The sequence below is a fragment of the Aplidium turbinatum genome, chromosome 12 (genome assembly GCF_918807975.1).
Source record: "Aplidium turbinatum chromosome 12, kaAplTurb1.1, whole genome shotgun sequence".
Taxonomy (NCBI): Eukaryota; Metazoa; Chordata; class Ascidiacea; order Aplousobranchia; family Polyclinidae; genus Aplidium; species Aplidium turbinatum.
In genome coordinates, this window is record NC_137483.1 from 5,968,967 (window position 1) to 5,986,238 (window position 17,272).

The 17,272-nt window shown below is 39.7% G+C and overlaps 2 protein-coding genes across 2 annotated transcripts in view; both read right to left on the reverse strand.

Annotated features, from left to right (window-relative positions):
- The window catches only part of LOC145781078 (uncharacterized), a 446,514-nt gene that overhangs the window by 329,798 nt on the left and 99,444 nt on the right, over positions 1-17,272 (reverse strand). The gene's annotated exons all lie outside the window — the stretch shown is intronic.
- The window catches only part of LOC145781076 (uncharacterized), a 42,189-nt gene continuing 33,167 nt past the window's right edge, over positions 8,251-17,272 (reverse strand). Inside the window, exons 7-8 of the mRNA XM_082592824.1 lie at positions 11,203-11,288; positions 8,251-8,882 (exon numbers count right to left, since the gene is read on the reverse strand). Of these exons, the coding sequence (XP_082448950.1) occupies positions 8,835-8,882; positions 11,203-11,288 (134 nt within the window). The 3' untranslated portion in view covers positions 8,251-8,834. The remainder of the gene's footprint in view (positions 8,883-11,202; positions 11,289-17,272) is intronic.

Below are 17,272 nucleotides of genomic sequence, written 5' to 3' on the forward strand. Positions count from 1 at the left end.
CTTGTTGCTGATGTTGATCATGTCTGACTCGTTTCCTGATTATGTTTTTCTACTTTGCAATGAATATCTGCTCACTTACTTACTTTTCTGGCAAGCGTCTAAAAGTTCATTTCTCATGTGCACTGCTATAACATAGATCAGGGTTTCTCAAACTTTTTTAAGCCACAGACCACTATTTATGAATCTCCTTTTTGTGGACCCCACCACATTTTGCATAATTTTTTCCGTCCAACCTACGTGAACTTTTTTATATCCTGTTATATTGTCACGGATCGCCAGTGGTCCACTGACCACACAGTTTGGGAAACCCTGACATAATGAATCCATGTATTTGCGTACCAGGTGATTTTATGATTGTTTTTATTGTTGATTTGAGTTGTTTGGTTGAAAATCTTCAACCATGCTCGTCGTCGTGTGAGCCTCTGGGGCCGAGGGTCTATCCATTTACCACCCCAGATTCATCGTGAATCTGAACCATGCTGATCGTTTATTACGAATGCATTTAACGTACTAAAAAGTTTGACGATTTGATTATGCGATTAACCGTATTCGTCCGTCAAACGCGTGGTTGCTGGTTGTAGCCTATTTTGTTGGAATTTTTGATAACGAACCAAGTGCACTGTATAACAGGGGCTTTCAAGCTGGTTTGGCCAAAAGCTTTTAACTTTGGTCTTTTCAAATTTTTAAGACTTTCTGTGATACAGAGCGATTTTGACAGTAATATCCGAATGAAAAATACCACTACCTGTTCTAATTTGTTCTTTTTTATTTAACTTCAAGCATCTTCTACGCAAATAACACTATCTAAAGCAGCTGTAGCTTTTTTGCAGTTAGTGCCTTACCTGGCTTTTAGCTCATTAGTTCTCAGCACTGCATGAGTAGGTCAACTAGTATATGTACTAACCGTGTGTAGTAGAGTAACACCAAACGTTATAATTTAAAGCAGGGATTCTCAAACGTTTTTAATTCGTCACCCAATGTCTGGAAGTCATTTTCTATAAGACCTCTTGGTATGCAGTAATTGCAGTATCCACTATCCAGTGTAAACCACCCTGTACAGTGTACATGGTAGGCCCGTTTTTAATTTGTTAAGCGATCCTCAAATTATGATTTACGACCCCATTTGGTGTCGCAACCTGTAATTTGGGAAGCCCTGGTCTATAGTACCAACTTAGCTGAAGCCATGGCGTCACTCTTGCTACTAATACTTTTCTCAATTTTTAAGTAAGTTTTTCCCCACTACATGTCCGAATTGCAAGAGTAGCCTACCGAAGGTTGGCAGTTCTATTCCTGTCGAACGCACTAATTTGTGTCTTGACTAAATAAAACTACCATTTATTGCATATATTTTTGAATCACTTAAAGTCTTAAATCCTTCAATGTAGCAGAATTAATTGCTTTTTCAAATATATGTATTTATAACTGTAATGTCTATCAGGTTTGGGAAGCGTTCAACCAAAAAGATTTCCCCAAAACAGATACTTGATTGAGTGTTTCTGTGTCATCTCTTCCCACTCCTGAACAGCTTGCAAGCAAATGCAGAGGAGGATAGTCAGGTGAAAGAGTAGCAAGACATCGGTAGCTAGTATCTGCTAGTCAATGGCGTGAAATTTTCCCATTTCTCGCCTTGTCATCAAATACCCTTTCAGAAGACACTAATTGCTCTAAAAAAAATCCAAGATTATTGCAGAATATTTAGCCATCATTAACGTCCAAACATTTGCTATTTGAAGCTTGTTTCAGTAGCCTATCTCCTGAGGTTCACCGATATTTTGTGACTCTTTTTAATAATAAAGTTTTTTTCGTTTTTAGGGAATGTTTTCAAAACAGCCTTGCTGTCCAGTGCCTCTAGGCTAGGAGTTCCCAATCTCTTCCCCAGACCGCAAATCAACTGTTTTTTTTTTTACATTGATTCAACGTCGATGACAGACGTTGAATCAATGTAAACAAAGGTTGATTTGCTGTCTGGATTGTTCATAAAAATCTGAACATAACTCACATCCCAGCCAGCAAATCAATCCTTTTTTATATGGATTCAACGTCTGCAGATGTTAAATCAATGTAAAAAAGACTGATTTGCTGACTGGGATCTGGCATTTCGAAAAGTAATTTGACCTTGCATACTGACGAACGGTCTCAATCATAACATCCCGTACGGTAGTTTCAATCTTTATAGGCCTATAACGTGGTGAACATTCAAACGCTCCCGCAAGTCTTTGCCCCCCAAGATTCAATTTTACCCCCCTCTAGGAGGTACGTCCATTTTATTTATTTGTAGAAAAATCGGTGTCACAGGTTGGGAATCTCAGACCGGGGTGATGAAGGCCACAGTTTGATAACCCCTGTTGTATAGGGTTCGTTGTCAATGTTTATAATTGACCTGTTGTATAAATTTTGTACATATGTTTTAGCTTTTAAAAGATCAATGCAAAAGCCTTTCGTAAGTCATTTGCAAAGTCATAATTTGGATGTAATCGTATACTAAACATTTTCGAAGCGCAATCTCTCAATCAGGTCAAGTCAACCATATCAATTTTTTATCCATTAACTTTTCAGAGTAATTAAAGACTTAGTTTTTCATTTTTAAATTTATATTGAAAATCGTGTTCCAGAAAGAAAGCAGTTTTGTGTTGTATTTTATTTCTTTCATGTTGTGTTGTACTTTGCTGTCTAACTTGAATCATATGGTCATGTACTGCTGCGACTATAAGGATTTCAGCAATCGCTTTTGTCAACCATATAATTCATTTTAATTCGACTCTAAGTGCATTTTAATCGTGATTTTAAAGCCATCATTGCAGTGCTGAGAGTGTTACTATAGCATGAAAAAAATGCTTGAAATTAATTGTCTACATGCACACATTGCACAGGCTTTGCCAACATGCGAACTGGAGGCCTTACTGAAGGCCGATGTAGTTTTGATTTTGAACTCTAAGCTAAATTTACTTTATATCTCATTGAAATGTTAGTTTTGAGAAGCCAAAGTGTGATCACTGAATCTCAAAGCACCCAATTTTACGTTTAAAAAAAGACACTGTCTTGTTACCGGTGTTGCTTTTCGCTTTCCGTTTGTTTATGCTTTTCGGTTTTCCAGCACAAAAGTAGCTTAAACTATACACAAAGAGAGACTGTTTTTATTAACTATTACTCAAACTATCAACTTTACTTGCGATTTTGACTACTATCAAGCATAGCAGATGGGCCTCCAGTCAAGTTTAAAGCTTGGACATTGGCATGGCCTGTGTATATAGGTCGCCATGGTTACATACTGTGGCATGTTTGTTAACGTTGATGTCCAAGGTTTTACTTTTCCAAGCATTTACTTTTTTCCTTACAAACTTAATCGTGCTTAGTTGTAAGTTGTGCAATGTCATGTTTTTTCTTCAATCGTTCTGAGTGATTAATAGAGTTTAATTGATGATAGAATATTTGGTTTTTTATAAGCCATTATTATTGAATGCGGCGTGAAAGAAGTGTATTGTTTGTGGAGTAAATTAACAAAATCTGTCAAGTTTTATGTATGAGCGTATGCAAGAATATGGACGTCTCAGCATACCTATCGTAAGTAAAACAAACCTATGTGGGTATTTCACTGAAAACTTTTTGTGCAGTTGGGTTGCTTGTCAAATGACACGATTTGATGAGTTTCCTTTTTTCGGTTTAGAAATTTCTTTAGATTCCATATACACACTGTGCGCTTGGCATAGTTCCTCTGAATAAAAGATGGTGTCTTGGTGCACTTCGTCACAAATAGGCAGCCACGATTTCGAATCAATGTCAAAAACGATTGATTTGCTGTCTGGGTAACTGCAAGAACCTTTGTACCAAGAATTGTTTGCTCAAAAGCTAGCCCAGACAACAAAATCAATGTGCTGTTACATCAATGTAAAAATTGACGGATTTTGATGTCTAGGTAGCATCAATGGTGACAAAGCTTTTCATCAATTTAACATACATTGTAGCACACCGTTAGTTTATTTAACGTTTATTCATTTGATCATCTGGAATAAGTCCTTTAGGTTCTTTAGCTTTTAATGATTAACGTGGGCGTTTGGTCGATCAGTGTAGGGAAGCGACAGCTGCTGTTTAAACTGTACAGCACTAAACTGAAACTGGTGTGCAAACTATGCAAAATCGTTTTGGTGACAAACAGTGGTTTGGGTACAAGTTCTTCGTATTTCGCACGGCTTTGAAGTCTAAACAATGTCCAATTGAAGAATGTTTAGACCCAGCTTTATTTTCATAATGTGTCACGGTATTATACAGTATACACAGAGAGCAATCTTTGTCATTTTTACATTCAAACATTACATTTTGCTGTCTGGGATACTTTCATGTATCATCTTATAACCAGCTAAGTTGTGCTTTTTGTTTCCGTTAAAAGGGGAAGTAAACAGTCTACGTATTTTGATGCAGAATGTTGTTATGATGAAGCCAGCTTGCAAAATCCATGCTGTTTACATTGATTCAATCCCAACAGGCGAATGCAAAAACCATAGATTTTGCCACCTGGGATATTGTCCATGCTCGGACACCAAATTTTTGTCTATGAGTTATAAAGAGTCCATATTCTCCGTGCACTATGCCTGTTTACTTTTTCAGCTTTTTTGATAAGAATCGGTACGAATCACAATATTTTTTCTGCGTCTATTAGATCACCTGCGCTATTAGATCAGTGTGAACATTATTCCTGCGCTCGTTGGCAGTGCGTTTTGATGCCTGTAAGACAACTGACTGCATTGTAACAGCAATTGAGCTGCCCAGACATCAAAATCTGTTATTTTTACATTATGTAATGTAAAAATAACGGATTTTGCTGTGTGCTTTTGATAATATAAACCCTCAGCTTTTGATGTTTGCTTGAATGTTATTCTGGACATGGTTAATTGAATAAGTTAATGGATGTTTTTGGTGATATGACTGTTGTGTTTGGTTGCAATATCGAGCGATTCTGAACTGAACAGATGTTGTTAATATGGGCAGAGCTGTTCATAAATTTAATGACGTCATCGAATGGCACAGTTGCCTGAGTGGTTTAAAGCCGGAAGACCTCGCCTCTGCGCTGAAGGCACAACTATAAAAACGAAGTAACGTTGTGACGAAATGAACCCGATACTCATGACAAACGCGGAAGACAGCGCGCCTCGTCACAATTCGATGATTTCTTATCAACTAAAATTGTGTGCTTAGGTTATTAAACCAGCCTGTCAGAAACGTAACCAAAACCTAAATGAAATTGCCTCCAATTGATGTCGCTTTGGAAGAGAAGTAATATTACAATGCCGCAGACAAGTAATAAACAATCAATTTATGGGTTTGAATAAAATAACGTTATTAATTATTTAAACAACACACCAAACCGACATACAACTAATAATTCCACTCAAGCGTTTTCGACTAAACTATGTCTCCATCAGGAAAACAATCTAATACAAATAAAGAAACAAAGGTTTACCACAAATAATATCACATGACTGTGAAAGATTACATTTGCGAATGTTGCTATGACATATTCTGTTACAAATATGGTCACAAGACAAACGCAAAGTTGCGAAAGAACATTTCTCAATGCTACGTTCGTCTTGTGGCCATTTCCCAGACAAAACCCATTATTTTTAAAATAACGGACTTCGCTTTCTGGGTTTCTGGTAAATATCTTCCAACATCATAGTCCCAGCAGGTTTGTCATGTCTTTGTGTTGTTGCTCTCAGCTTGTTCCTGTGTGGATGTGGTATCTCATTTAGGTCATTTACGAAAGCGGATAGATTAATTGAGCTCTCATTCAGCGAATCAGTCCTTTTCTACATCGATTCAACGTCTGCAGACTTCAAATTTATCAATGCAAAAAAGAATGATTTGCTGACTTTGATTTGCACAATAAGACGAGCTTCGAAAAACATTTTTGTGATGGTAGTCGTTTTCATGATTGGGTTGGTCACTTTCGTTTTAAGTTTTATTTATTCAAAGTGAGTCACCATCATTGGCAAAGCAAGTTTATAGCGTATTTATCTTCACTTAATTACGACGCGACTTTTCAGCCAACAAAAGCGCCAGAACTGTGTGTTTGCACAGTTGGAAGTGGAACCACGATTCGGCTTCCTTGAAAAGTCTAATTCATTGATTTTATTTTAAATTGTAGACAAGGGCAACCGTTCATCACATAACAAAACACCAATAAACATTCAGACTTTGCTTCATCATCTTAAGTTGTAATCTGTAAAACCGGTTGCGCTTGCTTCTAAACGAGGGAGCAAGCGTGTATCGCTTAAATCGGGCCCTCTGACTATAGGCTGATTAAAATGTGAAGTGCAATTCACAAAACAATAATAATTTACAAATCAAAATATATGCCATAGTTCGAGAATACCACCTCTTCATTGAAATTGTAATCAGAATAAGGCTCAGGATATGTTTCTCGGCAGCCGATTGTCGTAAGAATTAACAGCGATAGACACCGTGTTTCGCCCATGAGGCTGGGCTTGTCAGTATCAAGATGCGGAATGGCCCGTTTCGGTGAGTCTGATCCCTATTTGGTGATTTTTTTAAATTTTTTTTTAAATTATCGGCATTGCCGTTTTAGGGTTAGAGGTTAGGAACTCACCGAATAGTAGCAGACCCATCAAGATGTGACTCACAGTTGTGGCTGAGCTAAACTTTGTTCACTATTCATAACCCACTGCTATCACATTCATCAAAAATACGTTGAAAACTTGTTGGCATGAGTGATTTCACATGTACCGTTGAGTCTAGGTTTAACATGGCATAATAAAGTCCCCCCAATAAAACGTTTCGCGCTGCTTGATGAAGTTTGAAGCAGCTGAGTTTTATAGCGCCGTTTTCATGCTTATGCACTGTTTTAATGCCTTTGTCCTTCAGTTGTTTGCCAGTTCACATTTCTTTGAAAGACTATTTTCGTCACTTTTTTCTGTTTCGATCATGTTTTTTGTTTTGTTTCGCAAATGTATTTTATTTTATCATGGCATGTAAGTCATCTTATACAATACAATAAACTGTATTGCTCTGAGCGTGAAAAAAAATCTCGAATAATAGTTTGCCGTGACAACGTCTGCTAATTGCTTGAAAATAAAGAACGGAAGCAATTTGAAAGAGGACATCCAATCAATTGTATTCGGCAGTAATTATCAAACAGTATATCAACCGTTTTTTCCATTTATTCAACGTCTACAAACGTTGAATTAATGTAAAAAATGGTTGATTTTCTGTTTGGAAACACAATGGCTACCTATGTTTTGTTGCAAGCCCAGCCATGGTGTGATCTTTGAAGGATTTTTTTTGCATTGCATTGTCTAAGAACAAAATGTTTTGCAATGCCGAGGCGACGTAGAGCTGTAATGTTTTCGTTTCGGGACTTTTTATGAAGTCATATATTGCAGTGTAGCCTATTCACATTTCGCTGTGACAAACCTTTTTGAGCGTGTTTTCTTGCTTTACCAAAAAGCAAACTTTTTGTAGGGAGAGTATTGTAGTGGAGATGTGGCTCAAAGAAGCCGAATCCGTTTTCGGCATTTTGCTTTACTTCGGTACCACAAATCTAAGTTGTTTCTGACAGAACACAAGGGTCGACCTGGTGAGGCAGGGGGGCAATGGTGCCTTTTTAAGGTCATGTAAGCTACTTGCGCGAAAAGAAAAAAAAAAGCTACTGCACAATTTGAGTTATAACAATTTCTGCTATTCGCTTTTAGCCTAATTATAATCTTTCATTTTTGCCTCAAAATAGTATTCATCATTATAACATAACATGATGCCCTTCCGTGCCATTGTTCTTTTTATACCGTACACTTGCACCATTACTCGATAATGAGCTGATAGATGAGCACTTTTTCTTATGTTAAAACTTAAAAAAAATTGGCCTTTCAACAACAAAAGTGCCCTTTTTTCATAATCCTGCCCCCCCCTCCCCAGTCAAAAATCGTTCCGGCGCCCCTGGGTTGGCCTGCCTTCGCTGAGCAACCCAACACAGGGAGGTCCTAAATTTCGATTGTAGGCAATGCGCCCTGCAAGGATGGTAGGCACTTTAACGTATCACACTTTCCCAACGCAATTACATATGACATCACTGTCATCACTGATGTTTGAAACCACCTGATTGCAGCCAAACATTCTTTTTGTACTCAGTCCAGTTGAATACTGAAAAGCTTGGGTGTTCAACTCTTCATCAGGTTCATCAATAAGCATCGTTTCTAGCTCTGGTTGCAACGTTCATCTGATGAAAGTAAAAGCAACAATAAACAGGTTGATTTATTGCTTCACTGACGTTTCGCGCATCATGACAATGCGCAATTGCGCATCCTCAGAGCGAATAACGTACAAAATATAATTTACAAAGTTACATGACCTACTGCAGTGCGGTAGAAGGCAAGAGAAAATAAAACACACATTGTTTTAAAGATTGGGCAAAGATGTGTGAGCGGTTACTTTCCACATTAGACTACGTAAAAACTTCCAACCTTAAACAGAAATTCGAGACGAAATTAAATTATAACACCGTTCCCAACTGTGTTAAAATATGCATGAAGCCTGCGCGTCAAGACAATAATGATTAATAAGCTTTCGGTAATATAGCTATTTCCATCGTTCCGGTTGAGTTGAGCACATTGCAATGTTGTGATGTAATGTTGATAAAAAGGAGAGTAAAGACCGGAGGTGGGAATCGAACCCAAGCAATCGAAATGACTAGGCAATATCTCTTGCCCAAACTCTAATCCACTAGGCTACGCTGATGATGGCGATTCGTTCACTTAGATTAGTTGGTGTGTCAAAAACCTTTCGAGAAGAACGCTAACAATATCACGTGCTGAGTCACATGACTACAATCAACTGAAGGCAGGTTTTCCAATTTCTTGCTGTCCAGTTTTTATGTTCTGGAAAAAACAAATAAACTTTAGTGGGTAATAAAACAGCACATCAGTTTGTCGTGCAACCGAGCTGGGCGGACACGAGGTTATGATTTATTGACTCTCTGTCTCACCTTGTGGTTTGATTTTGAAGTGACAAAACAGAGCCTTTTTTGCTAGCTGGAAAGATCAGAAACACAAACGGGGTGCAAATTTCCCAAATGTGTTAACCATGGCACCACACGTATTAGCCTACTTGTGAATAACACAGTTCCTTAACTTAATTGCGTCAAAAGGGTTGTTTGTATGAGTGTTGTGACCAGGGATATCTTGTAGTGTCAAGATATCCCTGGTTGTAATTACACATCTCTCTCATCGGACTACTACCTTAACGTGGTGTTCGTTGTTTGTTTGTCTTATCTTTATCCTGCATTGCCGGAAAGCGGACTTGAGCGCTATGCATCGGTGTACGCCTTCCGACGTACACCTGTCCTACGCTGCAGCCGACGGCAATGTGTGTTTCCGGTTGTCTAGTCTCTACTTATGACTTAAATTTGGTACTACCCATTACTCGAAATCGATCACTGGGTAGAGGCAATTATCGTGAAGTTTCTTGCCCAGAGAAACAACAGCAAGTGCGGGTGGCTGGAGTCGAACAGGCAGGCTCTCGACTGCAAGCTCAACGCGCTAACCACTCGGCCACTGTGGTGAAAGTGTTTCCGTGCCTCAGTGACCTCTGGAGCTGTACTACTCCTAGAAGGGTGACCCATGCCAGGTTGGTTGAAAGGTAGAGGCCAGACAAAGCGTAGTCCAAAGTGCCCAAGTCCCCAACGGCGGATGAAGTCAAACTCAACGACTGTGAAGGCTGCAGCATGTCACCAGCTCTTGCCTTTGGACAAAGCTGATGGTCTTATCAAGTCCACGTTAATCAACCCACGCACAGGCGTCTTCGCAAGATATTTTTATTGCAAAGATCATCATCCTCGAAAACGAGGGATAGCGTAACTGAGCAATTCATCACAAATCCTTATGCTCAAGAAGATTAGGCTACCATCTCTCGTTTTGATCAGTTGTCTACAGGAGCACTGGCGTAGCCAGGAAAAAAATTGGGGGGGGGGCAAATATTTGATGAATTGAAGAAAACGACAAAGTGTTTGATTTAAAACATCGCCACCTGATGTGCAGTGGCGTATCCTGGTGGCTTGAGCAAGGGGAAGCAATGAAACTGGTGGGGTTAGAGCGTGCCGAAGGCACGCGTATTCTAGGGGATCAGGGGGCATGCTCCCCCGGAAAATTTTTGCAAAATTACAGTTAAGTAATGGATTATAGCGCTTTCTGGAAACACTTTTAGGGTAATATTTGTATAAAATTTATTAGCAGATAAACAGCTATTAACTTATTAAAGGTAGCTCTTACACACGAACGGGCAAAAACTGCGGCTAAAATTAGAGAACACCAAAAACTCAGCTACACAAAAATCCAACAGAGTAAGCCATTCTGAAATTGCTTCCACAAATTAGTTAAAAGAAACGTAAAGCGAGTAAATTTTGCGCGATTTACGATTTGCAAAATTTATTGGTGTCTTTCTGTGTGTCTAAAACAAGTCCTTGGGGTGTTAATAGCCAGATGTCTTGGAAAACGTTATAAATTTCTACAAATTTTATTATATTTTCAACAAAGGGCTCAACTTCGGAATCCAAACTTTGAAAATTTGGGGGAACCATGGCCCCTTTCGCCCCCCCCTGGCTACGCCTATGTATAGGAGCCCGAGTCTGAAATTCTTGGCAAAAACAGAAATCGGAGTCTGACTTTTTGCCGGTTTATATTTTTAGCGTAGCCTACAAATATTTACGCTGTAGCCTGCTTGGTGCAGTTGTTAGGTAATTGTTGTGTAGCCTCCATCAGTGATTTTATTTTCCAAGCGGTCCCGATAGCTCAGTTGGTTAGCGCGTGACTACTGGTATGAAGAAGCTTTAAGATCAAGCGGCGCTAGTTCGACCCTCGTGGTGTGCGCTTGAGCAACGCACGTTAAGGACTGCTCTCCATTCAGCGGCATCTAATGGATGGAATAATTCCACGATAACAAGACTTCAACAATTGGAAACTTCACTCTGTCAATCTCGGTGACTGGGCCTGCGTCAGTGATTCAAAGCCTCTAGTCTACAAGTACGCGAAACTGCCAGGATAAAGCTCTTCAAGAAGCTTTCCCAGTCTGAGGATAAAGATTCAATCAAACAATCAGTAATTTTTTTCAAAATACCGTTCCGGTATATGCTTTTCTTTCATGATAGGGGATGGCATTGGAAAGGCGTAAGTTATGGTATACAAAATCTGGATTGTGGCTTACGTTTGGAGTCGACGTGGAGTTTGAAGGCAATGTTCCCAAAATAAGCTTACTTGGAGCGAGAGTCCAATCATCCTGACTCGGTACACCTAGAATAAAACAAAAATACAGCCTACCAATGCAAGATTATTTTCTACCGGTATCGGCAGGCCCGGATTTAGGGGGGAGAGGGTGTAGAAAAATGTGATTTTGTGTAACAGTAGAATTCGCCTATAACGGCTTCGTTTATAACGTCAATTCGCCTATTACGTCACATTTCGCTTGGTCCCGGCAGAATTCCTATATTTTACATACAGTGGCGTACGCAGGATTTCCTCAAGGGGGGGGGGGGGCATTGAGAGTAACGTAGCCAGGAATTTTGAAAGGGGGGGGGTTTGACGACCAGCGGGCGAAGCCCGACGGCGTTTTCGCTTAAGACGACACCCAGCGGCGGGGGTTCTGGGGGGGCCTCCCTCAGAAAATTTTGAAAAATTACTTTGAATTTGGTGCATTCTGAGAGCATTTTCAACAAAAATGTGGGTATGAATATTCCTGTAAAATGGTGCTGTCAGGTGGCATAGCAAAAGGATAAGATCATGTTTTCTTCGGCATTTTTCGGAAATAAAGCTAAGTCTCTATGTTTTCTTGTTGTTAATTCCTGGCTGAGATGTTTGAATGTTTGGTACAGTATTGGCAAAACTCGCTCTTTTAATGCAGTTTTGTTTAAAATTAGGCAAGTTTTTTTTAGACTGAAACCATCATTCCCAAGCATAAAGAAACTGAAAGCATCATTCTCAATATCGTGACGTCACACGCGTGCCAAAGTGGGGTTGTAACCCCCAAGGCCCAACCCCCCCCCCCCTTTGGCTATGCCACTGATATCCCAGACGTGTTCATGATATCCCAGTATGGTTTTAGTTTAGACTTTATCCATTTCTCTCTCACTAATCACTATAATTAGGCTTACAGAACACTATGCTACATCGGCATACCTGGGGTGGGGTAGGTGGATTGGGCCATGTATTTCGTATTGGCTTAGTCTATAAAACAACATTGTTACAGTAATTGCTTTGACAGAGCAATGCAAAACATATTAAATGCCTTAATCTACGTCGTTAACTACTAAAACATTTTTAAGGGGGGGGGGGGGAGCATTGCGTATGCCACTGTTTACATACCTTGTAGTTCGGCTATAACAGCATCGCCTATAACGTCAATTCGCATGTAACAGCACCCTTTATTGGTCCCCAGACGTCATTTGTTCGTTTATAACGTCACTTTAAGCCATCACCTTCACCACGAACGGCCAGTCTTTTAATCCAGTTAGCGCTGCTGCTTGCAAAATGTCTTCCTTTATTTTGCTACGTCGTTCCCAGCAGGGACTTTAATTAACTTTTTTCCCGCGTGAAAAACAATCACGTGTAAAAAGCAGCTCAACAGCTGACCTTTAAACAACTCAAAGCAACAGTTGTACGCGCAGTACTGTATAAACTACACCGATACTTCCGAAGTCACGACGATAGTGAGCAAATCCTACATTATTTAGCAAAAGCTGAACGCTATGTGGTAGAGAAATCCGTGCCAAACTGAAACAGCTGAAGATCAATGCCTTTTTTGCTAATAAACAATGTACTTCTCTACTACAGTAGGCTACTGTATGTAACGATCTGTATTGCGCAAATTTCCTGTACCTTTCGCTGTAGGTTTGTTTTTTTAAACAATTTCTTTGTTTACTGTATTTTCTGCGTGACTTTTGTCAGTTTGGTGGTGCACAGTAAACCTGACTGGATTATACACCTCTTTCTTCAATCAAAAGACAGTTTTGAGGAATAGTTTGCGGTAGTTCGTCTATAGGCTAACGTCAATTCGGCTATAAAGTCAATTTTTGCAATTCCGTAGAGGTGCCGTTACAGGCGAATTCTACTGTATTATTATTTTCTCTCAGCCTGAGGTTTTTGCATTAGCAACACTGTTGGTGACTTTCAAGTTACCTTGCAAAGTATTTCGCGCTCTCGGCGCAAAAAATTTTTCACGGGCCCCCCCATCAGTTAAACTCGCCCCTGGGTAACGGTAGCTACTATACGAATTCAACGAACACAATAGATGTAGCCTACGTTTAATTCATTCTCATAAAAACACTTTCAAGTTGTCCGTTTTGCTCCACCTTTCCCTAATTCGTTTCATTAACAAAAGGTTGTTCGAAGCCAAGCTTTAATATTCATATTATTTCATAATTGATTCAATGATTCAGTCATCAGCCTATATTTATTCCTAAATAATAGCTTTCATTGTAGACTATAAACACGCTTGCCTAACATGACCTCACAAAACATTAGAAATGGACAAATGGTATAGGGGAGACTCGGGTAAGTTGGCCCAGCAAAATGTAAAATTGAATTTGTGAGCTAGTAACTAAACATATATTAAAGCGAATGCTATTGAAGAGTAGAGAATTTATCACTCTAGAAGTGAACATATTCTTGCATCAAACCGACATTTTTAGGTATGTAATTTTTCAAGTTTTCCAAAAAAAATAAAATGGGCCATCTTGCCCACATGTGCAGGTAATTTGGCCCACCATGGAAGGTAAGTTGGCCACGTGGCCAACATGCCCATCTCTCGGTATACTAAACAGTGGAAAAGCTCTCTTTCTCCTTAATTTTAAGGCTGTATCAAATATCATGCAGTTGGAGCGGCATGCCTTTATTCCTAACGATTTGATTACCTTAATGATACTGGTAGGTGTAGGACATTGTTACCATAATGCTACAAGTATGACAAGCAGATAAAAGTTTTCACAAAGTTTATTGTAAAAGAACACTTCAGGAGTAACGAACAATGACATGCGCGATGAATCTATTTATTCAAACGCAGTGCTATTATCCTACAGGATGTGCATGTACATATGCATAAGCAGCGGGTAGGCTACTCAATAGCTGGGGAGTAAAATAGCTTACTCACAAAAAACGCATACGAATGCTTGTGTGTCGTCGCAACATAATTTGTGTGCCCATTTGTCGCAGTCTGCGTGTGCACATTTAATCCAACGTTCTCGGCTGCGACTGTTGTTGTAGGAATCGCCACATATGGCGCATTCGCATGAAGGTGTTGGTAGGTTGCGTTTACACAACGGCTCGTCATCGCTGGAGCTAAACTCTTCACACTCGGAAGACGTGTGTTGTTTGAACTCATTTAGCATCATTGCTTTCAAAGTAATGTCGTCTTCATCGGATGAACTTTCGGTCTCATCTTTGTGGAGAGTTTGGATTATTTTTTTTCTTGCCTTTTCTGTTGTTTTACGACGATTTTTTTGTAACACAGGTTTTGGTTTGGATATTTCATTGGTCCTTTTTTCTGGGGTGTCACTGATTATCCGGCTGTAGCCTTTTTTGGTTGAGCGTTTCTTGATCTTCTTTTTTGACTTTGGAAAGGGCAAAATATCCGCAGGCGACACATAAACGTCAGAAGCGATGATTGTAGAAAGGAGGTTCTCATTACCGGTACTTTTCGGATTTGGCGATGTAGAAACAACACAACTTGTTCCATCTTGCAACTCCACGGATGTGGATGCGACGATGGACTCAGGATTCGGATGTTTTCGGGATGGAGGGGTGTCTGTATTATCTGTGGAGTTCAACCATTCATTAAAATTGTTCACCAGTTCACTGCTCGGTTGTTCATTGCTGGTCCCCTGTTCCTGAATCGTCCTGCAAAGCAGTGGCTGATCATCACCGGATAGATCTTTACCATCTTCTGGCAAATCGGTGGGATCTGCCGCTAAAAAATCGTCATCGGTGAAGGCTTCTCGATTGAATGGAAAAATTCCAGGTTTGCGGAAGCCAGCTGCAATGTTGAGCGGATTTATTGCACGATTATATGCAAAGGTCACCGCCTCAGTGACGTTATATATTGAAAACCGCTGACCAGGATGTGAACGCATCCAATTGTCAAGCGCCGTGTTATAATACCTTTTAAACGGAGCGTAGATAGCGACATCTAACGGTTGCATCCGGTGACTTGTATGCGGCCAAAATGTTAAAATTTTGAGCCCATTCTCTTTGCAAATTTGCTGAGCCTCAATTGATAGATGAGACCCGTGGTTGTCTATCATCAAAAGGTGAGGTTTTGCTTTGGAGCAGCAAATTCCTTTAACAAAATGCTTTAAAAATTTAGCCCACAAATCTTCATACATCCAGCCAGAATCACTGACGTCGCCAATAGAACCAGGCGGGGCACCTCGAAGAAATTGCTGGTTGAATCTCTTTCTGGGAAAAATGAAGAATGGAGGGAAATGGTTTCCTGCAGCGTTGATCACGCACAATGTGGTCACCAATTCTCCCCGTTCAGCTGAAGCAATCGCTCCAACTTGCTTCTTTCCTCGAAGATCGACAACACTCACTGGTTCTTGGACAGTTTTTGTACCCGTTTCGTCGGCGTTCCACATTCTATCCGGTGTAAACTTATATTTTTCAAGCAACTTCGCGAGGTTATCATAAAATTGAGAGGTAGTATGTTTGTTGAATGCAGTTGCACGTGCGATTGATGTCGCTTCTGGTTTTCGTACAGAAAGTTTGTGACGTTTCATCATTGATGACATCCAAAAATTTCCTGCCTGTTGTTTTCTATTCCAATTATTTGGCATTTTAACTTGATTTACTTTGGCAAACTCATATGCCAGTTTTTTTATAGTCTTGCTGGATAAACCATGGTAGCGATTTGACATATCCAAAATATGCTTTACCAGATCCTTCTCCATCACCAGTGGAAAAATTTTGGGCTCTCCAGAACGAAACCCCATTTTTACATGAGTACCAATATCGGAACATTTTTTGATGTATCTCCGAAATGAGGTACGTTTTAAACCGTCGCTTGAGAAGTGTTTGCATACTTTTCTTTGACTCACACCATTCCTCAACATCTTTAGCCCCTCTTCATACACCTGCTGAGGCACATTCCCCCGATCGGTTTTCTTTTTATAATTGCTTACCATTATTATTACGTTGTCACAATCTGTGGCATAAAAACGATGTTAGGAAGTGTAATATTGATCGTTTAATGCTGATGTAAAGCCGCGATTTACCTACTTTGGGTAGCCTACTTGATGATACTTCAATCTTGCAAAAATAAGTCATCGTATTAATTATCCTTCTATGCAATACCTCATGAAGGCAAATTGGCCATGGTGGCCAACATACCCACCCAAGAAATGGGCCAACTTCCCTGCATGGCAGCCATATTGTAAAAACTAAAATTTATGTCAAACTATCGAGCTTCTAACAACGATTTCGCCGTCAAAGTAAGCCTTAATAACTACCCTAGCGCTGCACTCACTAAATAATAACCTCTCTTATACAGTAAGAACAAACTCATTCGACATCTAAAAAATTTTAAAATCCAAAAATTTTAAAAATCATACTTTTTCATACAAAAATCGTGCTCACATGTTTATATTGCTTGCTAGAGCCTCCCAACCTGGTGATAAGGTAGTTTGAACAGCATTTTCTCAGTATGCGCATGTTACGTCACAATAACTATTGTACTTAAAAAGTTATTTAGAGTGGGCCAACTTGCCCATTGGGCCAACTTACCTGAGTCTCCCCTAAGGCCGCCCAGCCCCCATTGTTCAGTTCAGTTGTTTTTATTTCTGACCATCACAGCAAAAACAATACACGTCAACATAGCAAAGGTCGAGAAAAAGGTAGAAGCGACATTGCCCAATATCTAGTTGATTAGAAAAAGAAGGTTGCATCACCGTATGGTATGCTATACTGTACTTTACAACAAACAATTACAGTACTGAACGATACACAACATGGTACGTTTGCAATTCAGGTGTGGAACTTCTCAATAACTGAGGCGATGTCGAATTGATCCAAGATAAATGACCAAAATGTTTCATTTCATGAAACATACGGAACGCAAAACAGCTTAATTAGGAGATAAATTAAAATTGATTAAACGGAACATTATTGGGACTGGACGGCCCTCAACAAAATACAAAGAATACCTTACATAACATACATCAGGCCTCGAAATTCGTTTTTGTTGACGGCGCACAAACGTGTCCGGTCTGAGCAGCTATCTCGGTGGACAA